Source organism: Osmia bicornis, chromosome 16 (assembly GCF_907164935.1).
Source record: "Osmia bicornis bicornis chromosome 16, iOsmBic2.1, whole genome shotgun sequence".
Lineage (NCBI taxonomy): Eukaryota > Metazoa > Arthropoda > Insecta > Hymenoptera > Megachilidae > Osmia > Osmia bicornis.
The window spans coordinates 2,811,588-2,824,729 of NC_060231.1; the positions used below are offsets into that span (position 1 = coordinate 2,811,588).

General features: G+C 38.2%; 1 protein-coding gene across 2 annotated transcripts in view; it reads right to left on the minus strand.

The window, feature by feature from the left end:
* The window catches only part of LOC114877891 (cordon-bleu protein-like 1), a 49,895-nt gene extending 49,576 nt beyond the window's left edge, over positions 1 to 319 (minus strand). The window contains exon 1 of one of the 2 annotated variants that reach the window (XM_029191014.2): positions 45 to 319. In XM_029191014.2, coding sequence (XP_029046847.2) covers positions 45 to 94 — 50 coding nt within the window. In that variant the 5' untranslated portion in view covers positions 95 to 319. The remainder of the gene's footprint in view (positions 1 to 44) is intronic. The other variant, XM_029191017.2, reaches the window with a different exon arrangement.
* Between the last annotated feature and the right edge of the window lie 12,823 nt (positions 320 to 13,142).

Genomic DNA, 13,142 nt, shown 5'->3' on the forward strand with positions numbered 1-13,142 from the left:
ACAGTACAGTCGTTGGATCTAATTAAATGAATATCACGACTCACCCCAATCTCCGTATGAAACGTCGTATTTTCGTGCCCATTTTGATCCCCATTTTCACCAGTTTTTCTCATTGAAACGCCAACGAAACTCGACACCTCAACGTACACACGTTTGAAAACATACTGAGGGTGCGTGCTAGAGTCACGCATGGTGCGCTGCAGCCGTTGGTAACGGTCACGTGCCAAAACACCGGTAACAGCTGCCAAACCGATGGTTTTCTGCAGTACAAAATACCATCGGCCCTTTCTTTGTATAATGTGGACCTTGTATTGAATCAAGAAAATCAATTGAACTGAAAGCTTGAATTCTACGAACACGACAAAAGAACGCACCATAATTGCACAACACACACAGCATGCACCTATTGCGCATCTATTCTGCGCATGTAGATTTCAAGGGCTTTCTTTCATGTTCTATTCTTTGTATTATAAAAGCCAGAGAAAATAAAATTATCTTTAGACGATCAACATATATGTTTAAGGGTGTAGATTGATGTATTATAATTATTTACAATATTATTTGTATGAAGGCACCTTTAACAATAGGGGCCCCTGTGGATATGCAACCCAGTCGACACAGAAGTAAACAGGGTTGCAGTGCTGCAGGCGCATCTGTACTTCATACGTCTATATGTATAATAAAACTTATTTCTACCTTAATTGCTGTCAGTTCTTTAAACCTGGCCCCATAAACAACTCGAGGAGTAAATTTTGGAACCTTAGTCTTAATAGTGAAGCTGTTACCTGCAACACAAAAAATACCATATAATTAGAACAAAACTTGCAGCGCTGATTTATAGCTAATTATTCGGCTATTTTGAGCAGAGCGATTTCAATGAAGAAGAATCTAAAGCTGATCTGTTTTAACGGGAACAGAAGATATCATCATTTCGCACGGGCCTTCCGATGGAACGCGATTTACAAAGCAAAAGTTAGAAAGCATGGCTCCGTTCGCGCTTCCGAAACCATGATGCCTTGCGATTTCATCGGATAACCGTGGATACGTGCATTTTCGTCGCTAGATTTCTCGTTGCTCCAACAGAGGTAACTAGCAGTACGGTGTTAAACGTGTGCCTACTCAATAGAGAAAATTTATTAATCAATTTGCTTTCAAGCGAACCTCTATGTGTATCAATATTACCTAACACGTTGTAATTCTCCCGCTTAATCGAAATAACGTTATTCTAGTATGTAATTATGGTTTGAACGACAGATTTATAGGCACTCTGAGACTACTGTTAGGAAACTTGACATAAATATGGGAATGTTTCTGCGTTGATTTATATCAGTTGCATGCGAGAATTGAACCGAGATGAATAGAAATGTTGAGAATAAATTGTGACACTAGAATAGAACCATTTGAGTTATTTTAACGGTACCAGATACTTTTCTGAAGACTCTGTTATAGAGAACTTAGCCATAGATTGTTAACATGTAAGAGTACTATTTCAAATAGTACTTATAGCACATCAATTTAAATCTTAATGTTTGATGCAAACAGGGCCGGCGTTAGGGGGGGGGGAATCGTCAAGGGCGCTAGATCTGTAGGGGGCGCCGCAGTCTTTTTTTCTTAAAAATTTTGAACCCCTGAATGGGCGCCACGATAATCTTGCAAAGGGCGCCAATATTGCTAAAACCGGCCCTGGATGCAAATGATTACTCGTAACGCAATAAGTATGTACAATATATTGCACTTAATTAATCCAAACATACATCACAGCATCATCACAGTTGATTTCCCAATTTATATAAGTAACAACAGATCCTTGATACGGCAAGGTTTTCCAAGGATTTGCATACGAAAAGCAGGAGAGTCTTGTTACGCAACAGGTATCCTCCCTCGCTAATTACCGGTAATTACAATTAATTATCCCCTGTTCGCGAACGCTGATCCTCGTGGTAGTAGCTATGGCCGTAGCTCTGAGAACGACACTGTTCTCAGACAATTTGTCGGCTCCGTGGAGATTGCATTTCGAGTCCTTTCAAAGAGAACGTCCTCGTTACGCACCGTTATCTTGGCCATCCTGGCTCGAGCTCCTGCTGATCTCGCCTTAGAAAATACAATGTATTCGTAGAAAGTCACCGTAGGCTATTTACATGCGTGCGTTTGCACTGGCCTCCTCGCACTTCGGCCACCACCTCATCCTTTCACTGTCACGATTTTCCCGACGTCATCTGCAAACGATCTGTGTACGTTTTCATCTTAATTTAAAGCCACAACGATGATTCAGGACATTGCGATGCTTAATTGATAGCGTGGAACTTGTTGCGGTACCTGAAGAAATTATATGTCGTCGATTTCACTGTGTTGATAGCATAAGACGCACCTGTTGCGTCCTCCATATAGATCGTACATGACGCATCTGGTGCGTCCTCCATATAGATCGTATATGACGCAAATGCTGCGTCCTCCATATAAATTGTACACGACGCACCCGGTGCGTCCTCCATATAAATCGTACATGGCGCACCTGTTGCGTCCTCCGTATAGATTGTACACGACGCACATGCTGCGTCCTCCATATAAATTGTACACGACGCACCCGGTGCGTCCTCCATATAAATCGTACATGACGCACCTGGTGAGTCCTCCATATAGATCGTACATGACGCATCTGTTGCGTCCTCGATATAAATCGTACATGGCGCACTTGTTGCGTCCTCCGTATAGATCGTACATGACGCATCTGGTGCGTCCTCCATATAAATCGTATATGACGCATCTGTTGCGTCCTCCATATAAATCGTACATGACGCACCTGGTGCGTCCTCTATATAAATAGTACACGACGCACCCGGTGCGTCCTCCATATAAATCGTACATGACGCATGAGGTGCGTCATCCATTAAACATTAAGGAAACATTCAAAGGTGCAATTCTTGATGAAAATTTCTTCTTTATCATTGATGTACATGGTTCGAACACCTGCAACAACCACGTGGTTGCATTGAAACGCGTCTGCCAAATGGACGATCGATGGGTCTCCGATGAATTCATATCACTTCCCGTCAGAACGGAAACGCATCGTGTCGCGGCTGGAATAATTGAACGATTGGAAAACGCTATTGTCTATGTGGTCGGTGGTTCCAGGCAAGCTCGTTTCCCTGCAACTAGGCGGGGCCCGATCGATGGGATGGATGGATGCATCCATGTGCCAAAAGGATGCGTGTCTTCAATACTAAACACGCGATTCCTCCTGGAAATCGGATCGTTGAGACATGGCTGTCATTTCAATCGAACGCTCGCTTTTTACTTTTTCTAGCCTCTGCTGGCTCGCGTGTGGACTTTGCAACAGGTGATTACCGGTGCAACACCTGAAGGATCGGATTCCTTTCTTTTGTTATTTCAGCGTTTCTTCTTAGCCAGCTCCAATCGTTGATTATTTTTGTTTCTAAATTATCATTTTTCTTCTCTTCCTCAAAATTTCACTTCTTCATACTCCAATGATTCATTTAAGTACCAAGCTTCCTTGTTGCTTCCAAATCAAAGTAAACATTATTTCCTCCATAAAAAGAGAAAGATGAACCATGTAAGAAGAAAGATGCTTCAGTATCGTCTAAGATCCGCTCGACTTCCATCAAGTAATCACTTTGACCACAAAACAACGTACACCTTATAAAACAGTGCAACCGATACCGTGGCGCTTTGATTCAACGTAATCGATTGGAAATAGCGGTTCGCTCGTGGAAAGGAACGTTGCTCTCCAGTCCAGTATATACTCCAGAAGCTGAAATTAGTTTGCTGGTTGGACAATCGCGCATTAATCTTCGACTTCTATTGCGTTCAGCTCTCCCTGAGAAGCGAGGAGAAGAGATAGGTGAATGTCTCAGACAGAGAGAGAGGTAGACCAGTAAGGATTGTGAGAATTCTTTTTTCCTGGCTTTCGGGACCAGTGTATCCACGTCGACGCTCAACAATGGGATCTCCTGATGGTCGAATGAAAAGAGAAGAAGAGAGGAGAACCTAGATCCACATCGATGACAACGACCTTCCACTTGTACCACCTTTTACACTGTAAAGTACAAAATACCGATGAAGCCTTTGGGCAGTTATTTTAATTGAACTTCAAGCTTTAAATTGATATACCATAAGTGTTATTTTGTGACACTTTTATGTGATGAGTAATTTCCTCAGAATTCTTGTGATCTGAAAAATTCCGACTTTCTTCTGAATGTCCTGTTTGAGTCATAACTGACTCGGCTTCTTAATATCTGATCTGGCCATCCAATAGAAGTATTCAAGTTTAGGTATGCTGCAATAAAGAGAAAGTTGATAATACAGATTGCTGAGCGATAGGTAATGCGTTGAAATAGAAACTTTTCAAGCTAATCCTTAACAGGAACACCTCGATGCTGTGGTCCGTTTCATGCTCCCCAAACGGCGTTTTACTGTTAGAAGAATCGCAGCGTGGAAGACACGATAATCCTACTTTATAACGTCGATCGCACGATTAATTAAACACGCTGACACGATTACAGAGGAACTACCAACTAGGAAAGACATAGACGAAGGTAACGATACCAGATAAGGAGGAATCAGCAAGTGTACTCTGACTCATTTAACCTTCTTGCATGGCCACTGAAAGAGGACGAGCGCGAGGATCTTGATAATTGGCAGAATTCAAGAAAAATTATTCAAACGTGTTCCAGTACACTGAGGAATCATCGCTGTGATGCAACTGGAAGATAAAATTACTTCAACAGCTCTGGGAAAGCAGGACTTCAAAGTTCCTTTTTAAAAATAAATGAATGGCTCCATAGAAACAAACCTAATGGCCTCGGGAAGCAATTCGATCAGAGATAAAATTTCAACTTGTCCAATAAATTGTTGGAAAAAATATAGGTCTAATCCAAATTCCTTCCACAACCTCCGCATCCACTTCCTTCATGCTCCACCAGATCCGTGGAAAAACGAGGCTATCAAACGATAATATAGTTGATGCAACTGTCGTTCGTATGATCTCGCAAAAGGGAATCGTATCTGATCGAACGAAACCTCCCTCCCACGCGTTGTTGCACGTTACACGTGACTGAGCCGCTCGATGGACACACAGGGCACAACATCCTGAGGGCAGATCGGGGATCATTACGGCGTATGCACGCGCGTAGGAAGTTATTCCACTTGTCCAGCAGTATCGAGATACTTCTACCTACTTTTACCTCCGGTCGACCTTCGCGGTGCGACTTGCTTCTCGAGTGACCGGTGAGGCTTGCACGAAAATTATGGTCAATCGTTCACTCCATTAATCTCTTCATTGATAACGTTCGTTCTGAATGCTATTAGAGTCGCTGTAACGTCGGCTTATCAATGACAAGGGTTGTCGATTAGGCTGGTGCTTGATTATTCTGTTTGAAAGCGACAGTATTTAAGAAACTGAAGTATTTCATTGTTTTAAGAGTAATATAATAGAGAATTTGTATAATGATGCATTTGATTAATTAAGGTCCTTGAGTGGGGACCTGGTACAGTATGCTGTTCAGCATATAGAATAGATATATAGAATTATATATCTATATGAAGTAATATAATGTAGAATTTATATAATGATGCATTTGATTAATTAAGGTCCTTGATTGAGGACCTGATATAGTGTACTTTATAATAGAGTATGCTGTTTAGCATAATATAGAATTATGTATCTATAATATATGAAGTAATATAATGTAGAATTTATATAATGATGCAATTGATTAATTAAGGTCCTTGATTGACACAGTGTACTTTATAATAGAGTATGCATGCTGTTTAGCATATATAATAGAGAATTTATATAATGATGCATTTGATTAATTAAGGTCCTTGATTGAGGACCTGAGACAGTGTACTGTATAATAGAGTATGCTGTTTAGCATATATAATATGAAGTATATGAAGTAATATAATATAGAATTTATATATGATGCATTTGATTAATTAAGGTCCTTGATTGGGGACCTGACACAGTGTACTTTATAATAAAGTATGCTGTTTAGCACCAAACTTCCAAACCAGTCAAAATGACTGGTTTTAAGATTCTTATTTTAATTTATAAATTTTATGGAGGCACTTTCAAGATAAAGCATAGATGTATATATTAAATTATGTTCCATCCTTTATCTATTTAATTTCCAACTTAAAAATAAGTGTGCATCAAACGTCGGTAGTCCTAGTATTAGTAACATTGCACTGCCTTATAGAAAGTTCCCTATAAACAGTATTACATACCAAGGTACTCAATTTACTTGATTTGAAGCAGGTCTAAATTCTGAAATACCTGATAAGTATATATCTAAAGAATTTGTTATCAAGATATGTGATGTATCAATATTAAGGTGCCTGTATTGTTTTGTAACTGAATTTGTCACTAAGACAATTTTCTCAATTTATTTGATATGAAGCCTCCAATGCAGCAGGTATCTAAATCCTACTTCATCCACACATTAAGACACCCAAACTGTTCTATAATATTGTATAATCTTAAGTACCTAAAATAAGATTGTTGATATAGTGAGTGGTATAAGACAGAGCAAAGAAAGTATTTAGATTGCAAGGTGAGAGTAAAAGAAGACCGAGTGACCCTAAACTCTCGTTGATGATTGAAATTGGACTCGGTGCACGGACAAATCGGACAGGAAGGGTGACTCACCTGTTCTTACGCGGCAGTGTCGTAATAGCCATGTTCAAGGACCCTTGGTAACGACGATTATCCTCCTTCGTCCGCCTAGGCAGCTCCGTGCAGACACCCTGCGTGAAGCTGTAGGTCCTCCGTTTCTTCAGGCACAACATTTTGTTCCCCTCTTTAGATCTTCCCACTGGTTACCTCATAACTCAGACCACCGGTACACTTCTCCGATCACTTTTTGTCCATCCTCGTGTCTTCTCACGCCTGTGGGGATCACTTTCAAGAACATCCACCTGAAGGGATAGACACGGTTTCAGTTTGTCACAAGATAAACAACGGACACTCGAACCTTCAATTACTCTTTCTTTCTTTTTGAAAATGTTGAACGCAAGGGGGAGGAACGACCGAAGGGAACCGTGACGGTAGGCGAGTTAATTGCGAAACGATTGTGTGATACGAGTTCTAGCGAGCGAGCTCGAGAGACGTCAGCCTCGTAGCGAAGTTATAACTGTACTGAAGGCTGCGCTCAGAATCTTACCTCGAGCGCGAGTGCGCCCGGTGATAATGACCCCCACGAAAATTACGGGGGCACCGACATCGAGTCACCGGCGAGCCCCGCATGCGTTTCGATAGACGCCGTTTTTTCTTTTTTTATCACACGACCCAAATAATATTTCTATTTTAAAGTAAATACTCTGGGAAACACGATTTGAAAATATTGGAATTCTTCAATTTCTAAGTCTCTGAACTGAAGTCCTGAGTTCTTGAAGCTACTAATTCTTGAATTCTTGAGATTTTATAGCTTGTAGACTTTTAAATTATAAAGTTCTTCAGCTTGAGAGCTTCTGGGTTCCAAACTTCCTAAGTTTAAAAGCTTTAAAAATATTGGAATTCTTCCATTTCTAAGTTTCTGAACTGAAGTCCTGAGTTCTTGAAGCTGCTAATTCTTGAGTTCTTGAGATTTTAAAGCTTGTAGATTTTTAAATTCTAAGGTTCTTCAGCTTGGGAGCTTCTGGGCTCCAAACTTCCTGAGTTTATCAGCTTTGAAAATATTGGAATTCTTCAATTTCTAAGTCTCTGAACTGAAGTCCTGAGTTCTTGAAGCTACTAATTCTTGAATTCTTGAGATTTTAAAGCTTGTGGGCTTTTAAATTCTAAGGTTCTTCAGCTTAGGAGCTCCTGGGTTCCAAGTTTCCTAAGTTTATCAGCTTTGAAAATATTGGAATTCTTCCATTTCTAAGTTTCTGAACTGAAGTCCAGAGTTCTTGAAGCTACTAATTCTTGAGTTCTTCAGATTTTAAAGCTTGTAGACTTCTAAATTCTAAGGTTCTTCAGCTTGGGAGTTTCTGGGTTCCAAACTTTCTGAGTTCATCAGCTTTGAAAATATTGGAATTCTTCAATTTCTAAGTTTCTAAATTGAAGTCCTGAGTTCTTGAAGCTGCTAATTCTTGAGTTCTTGAGATTTTAAAGCTTGTAGACTTTTAAATTCTAAGGTTCTTCAGCTTGGTATCTTCTGGGTTCTAAGCTTCCTGAGTTTATCAACTTTGAAAATATTGGAATTCTTCAGTTTCTAAGTTTCTAAATTGAAGTCCTGAGTTCTTGAAGCTGCTAATTCTTGAGTTCTTGAGATTTTAAAGCTTGTAGACTTTTAAATTCTAAGGTTCTTCAGCTTGGGAGCTTTTAGGTTCCAAGTTTCTTAAGTTTAACAGCTTTGAAAATTATGGAATTCTTCCATTTTTAATTTTCTGAACTGAAGTCCTGAGTTCTTGAAGCTACTAATTCTTGAGTTCTTCAGATTTTAAAGCTTGTGGGCTTTTGAATTATAAAGTTCTTCAACTTGGGAGCTTCTGGGCTCCAAACTTCCTGAGTTTATCAGCTCCTCAACCCTTCAATTTATAATTTTCCAAGTTCTTGCCCTTCAATTTATAAAACTCCAAGTTCTTGAAATTCAATTTTTAAATTCCTCAGTTTGCAAGCTTTTAAATTGCTAATTTTCTCAGCTTTTATTGCATCCCTATGGCAACCTGCAAAGTGATAAACAACTAATGAAGAGAAACATTGTACAAGGTGTTGGACATGCATCTAATACTGAGAAACAGCAAAACTACTCCATTCGAATTCCCCGGAGTTCCCCGTTGATGTCGTACGTGGCGTCGAATTGGCGACATACGGGGCGTGATTCTCGAATCGAAAATCAAGCGGCGAGTTCGCGAACAGGCGATTCGAATTTTCAAATAGAAACCACGCGAAGGGAATAACAAAGCGTGGCCGTTCATGTAATCGCCACTTTCGAGCTAGCGACGGTGCTTTTCACCTGGAATCCACGATGGGAAGGAACACGCGTTACTCTCAGAATTGTGTAACAACGTCAATAAAAATTAATTATGCGCCTCGCGCTCGCCTCTCTCCAAATTCTACACATTCTCCGTGCTCATCCTTTGTCGCTTCCATATATATATTTTTTTCTCTTCCTTTCAACGGTTTCACTACCATTCTTCAATCCTCGTTTCACTTTCTAGAATACCTCCTTTTTTACTTCTCTTTCATCAATGCTCCTCTTTATTTACAACCTAAAACATGTATCTCTGTTTTAATAATAGTCTGTTACCAAAGAGTTACTTTAACAGGTGAATAAGCCTTTTTAAATAAATTTCTACTTTGTTCTTATATTATTCTTCCACAGTAATCCTTATTTTATCAGGGATCCCACACGCTCTTGCATCATACACTACACAAAGGAATCCAATGATAAAGTAACAGATTAATAATACAAGAATATTATATCTTTAAAAAGAATCTTTTTAATTATTCTCTGATTATTTGTCATTAAAATAAATATACATACAATGTTTCATAGACTTTAAAGAACAGTTTTCCTGCAATTTTTGCATACACCTGATATGATAAAGTAAGAGATTAATAATACAAGAATATATCTTTAAAGAGAGTCTTTTAAATTATTTAAATATACATACAATGTTTCATAGACTTTAAACAGCAGTTTTGCTACAATTTTTGCATACACCTGATATAATAAAGTAAGAGATTAATTATACAAGAATATTATATCTTTAAAGAGAATCTTTTAAATTATTTAAATATACATACAATGTTTCATAGACTTTAAAGAGCAGTTCTGCTACAATTTTTGCATACACCTGATATGATGTAGTAAAAGATTAATAATACAAGAATATTATATCTTCAAAGAGAATCTTTTAAATTATTCTGTAATTATTTAAATATTCATACAATGTTACATAGACTATAAAGAGCAGTTCTGTTACAATTTTTGCATACACCTGATATTTTCACTGTTACATAAAGAAATTGAGTATGCAACATCATACGGTTCCGTAGCTTCGCTCTTAGCCGAGCACGAAATTGAAATGATCGTGTATACAAGAGATTCTCCTTTGAGCATCAATCTATGATGATTTCTAAAGCCCATTATCAAAGCGGGCTATCTGATTAATACCGGTCGCGGACATAATCGTCGTTAACGACCAATTATCAGAGAAAAAAAGAAGGATTCACAGACAAGCTGGATTCTAGCCTGGCGTCGATGATTCAAGCCTCGCTTCCCAATGAATTATTCATTCGGCGTCTAACGGATAGGACTTGCCAGCAGAATTCACGCAGTATGCACTTCACTTCCTCGCAATTGAACGGCTCGTGTACATGCACGGATATTCTTCTTTTCTTCTTTGTCAATGATAACATTCAATTGCATCCTGACAACATAATCAAAGATTTACATTTGCAATTTTAATTCCAAAGATTTTGTAATTTCATTGTTAAACCTGAAGCTTAAATCTTAATCCTAGACTCTCAAAGTATTGGTACACCTTTTACTTTCAAACTCTTACCATGAAAAAAAAAAAAGAAACTTTCATTTAACCATTCATCAAATATAAATATCCAGTTTCGTTTCAAGCCATAATTCTTCTCTGCATACATTTTCTCTTCATCAGAGTGAATCTGAATTTAATTATAAATTAAGAATCGAGGACGTTCCATCTTCAATGTATTCCATCTGCAAGGACAAGCATTTACAATTCTCAGCGACGAACCTCACTTGGCTGCACTTTAATCACCTGACCAGTCCACCAGCAAGGTGGACAGTTTCTGGTGTGAATAGAAGGGACCAGCTCATCGGATAGACCGGTTGTCGGCTACCTAGCCCGGAAATACAGCCGCTTATAGCGAGCTAACGTGCTCCCAAGGTCCTGTTAAGTCAGCTCCAATCTGTTCCATCTACCTGGTACATTGAGCACCTTTTGTAGATTGTCAAATTATGTCCAATCTCTCAATTTCAACTTATTGTACATTCCATGTACCTCAGATGGCAAGAACTTATTGTACAATTAAAGTAAATTAAATTATTGTGCAATTAAAGTAAAGTAAATACTTAAGATTGAACGACCTACAAGAAGATGACTATTCCATAAAGTCTATGAATATCTCAGCATTAAAAATTTAAATTCTATTTTTAAATTATAAGGTTCTACAGCTTAGGAGCTTCTGGGTTCCAAACTACCTGAGTTTATCAGCTTTGAAAATATTGGAATCCTTCCATTTCTAAGTTTCTAAACTGAAGTCCTGAGTTCTTGAAGCTACCAGTTCTTGAATTCTTGAGATTTTAAAGCTTGTGGGCTTTTAAATTCTAAGGTTCTTCAGCTTAGGAGCTTCTGAGTTCCAAACTTCCTGAGTTTATCAGCTTTGAAAATATTGGAATTCTTCAATTCCTAAGTTTCTAAATTGAAGTCCTGAGTTCTTGAAGCTACTAATTCCTGAATTCTTGGGATTTTAAAGCTTATGGGCTTTTAAATTCTAATGTTCTTCAGCTTGAGAGCTTCTGGGTTCCAAGTTTCCTAAGTTTATCAGCTTTGAAAATATTGGAATTCTTCAATTTCTAAGTTTCTAAATTGAAGTCCTGAGTTCTTGAAGCTACTAATTTTTGAGTTCTTGAGATTTTAAAGCTTGTAGATTTTTAAATTCTATGGTTCTTCAGCTTAGGAGCTTCTGAGTTCCAAACTTCCTGAGTTTACCAGCTTTGAAAATATTGGAATTCTGCAATTTCTAAGTTTCTAAATTGAAGTTCTGAGTTCTTGAAGCTATTAATTCTTGAATTCTTGAGATTTTAAAGCTTGTGGGCTTTTAAATTCTAAGGTTCTTCAGCTTAGGAGCTTCTGGGTTCCAAGTTTCCTAAGTTTATCAGCTTTGAAAATATTGGAATTCTTCAATTTCTAAGTTTCTAAATTGAAGTCCTGAGTTCTTGAAGCTACTAATTTTTGAGTTCTTGAAATTTTAAAGCTTGTGGGCTTTTAAATTCTAAGGTTCTTCAGCTTAGGAGCTTCTGGGTCCCAAGTTTCCTAAGTTTATCAGCTTTGAAAATATTGGAATTCTTCAATTTCTAAGTTTCTAAATTGAAGTCTTGAGTTCTTGAAGCTACTAATTCTTGAGTTCTTGAGATTTTAAAGCTTGTAGATTTTTAAATTCTATGGTTCTTCAGCTTGAGAGCTTCTGATTTCAAAATTAAAATCCTTCTTCTCATAAAATGTAGAATTTGGGTTATTGATTAGACTGAGGTAATTTGCGGTGGTTAATAGTCCCTGAAGTGGATCCGGATTAAATACAGGTCAAAATTTCATGGTTGATTTAACATAATCAGGAGTTTAGCATTCATCGAGTGTGTTATGAAAATAGGGTCGTTGGAACTGTTCACTTCCTGTCTTCTATTTCATTCAACCAGCGCTTCCTAATCTATTAGGTGTACAAATTAATTCGGTGCCTTTTATTTTAATTAAAGATTTATTTTTAAAGAGCTATAGTAACTCCAATTATTGAAATAATCTTTATTGTTATTATGTTGTCCTGTCATTTTTCAAATGTTCAAAACCGCGAGAAAATATTGAAATTAAAAATATTAATTAAAAAGGCGTGATACTAATAATTTGTACACCTGTACAAAAATTCTCTATCGACATTGGGAATGTTTTTGAAAAATAATATCTCAGGATTTCCTGCTTTCTTCCAAGACTTCCTAAAGCGTCTTAACGTCATAGAAAGAAGTCCTTCATGGTTTCTCATGGTTTTCTTCATCTTCTCGTTCCAGATGCCTGCACAACTGAATCGCTCGACAATTTACAAGCACGTGCACTGGTCGCTGCGCACCAGCCCGTATAGTAGCCCTGAAAAAAATTCGATTTCAGAGGCTCTGATATATGGTGCACATCAGAAATATACGGTAACATTGCGAGAGCCGGCTATACCAAGCGGTAAGTGCAGTTATGTTGCACTGACCGCTAAGATCCACCGGCCGGTCCAGAGAGGCTTGTTGCCATGCAACGTGACGTTTGTGAAATGAAGAAAAAAAAGAAGAGCGTCCAGTGTGTGGAAAACGCGGATCCAGATCCTGGGGAAAAGGTGTATAATGTCCTTTCAAATGCGACTCTCAGGAGGATGTTCCATTCTGTATCTCCAATTCTCAGTTTTC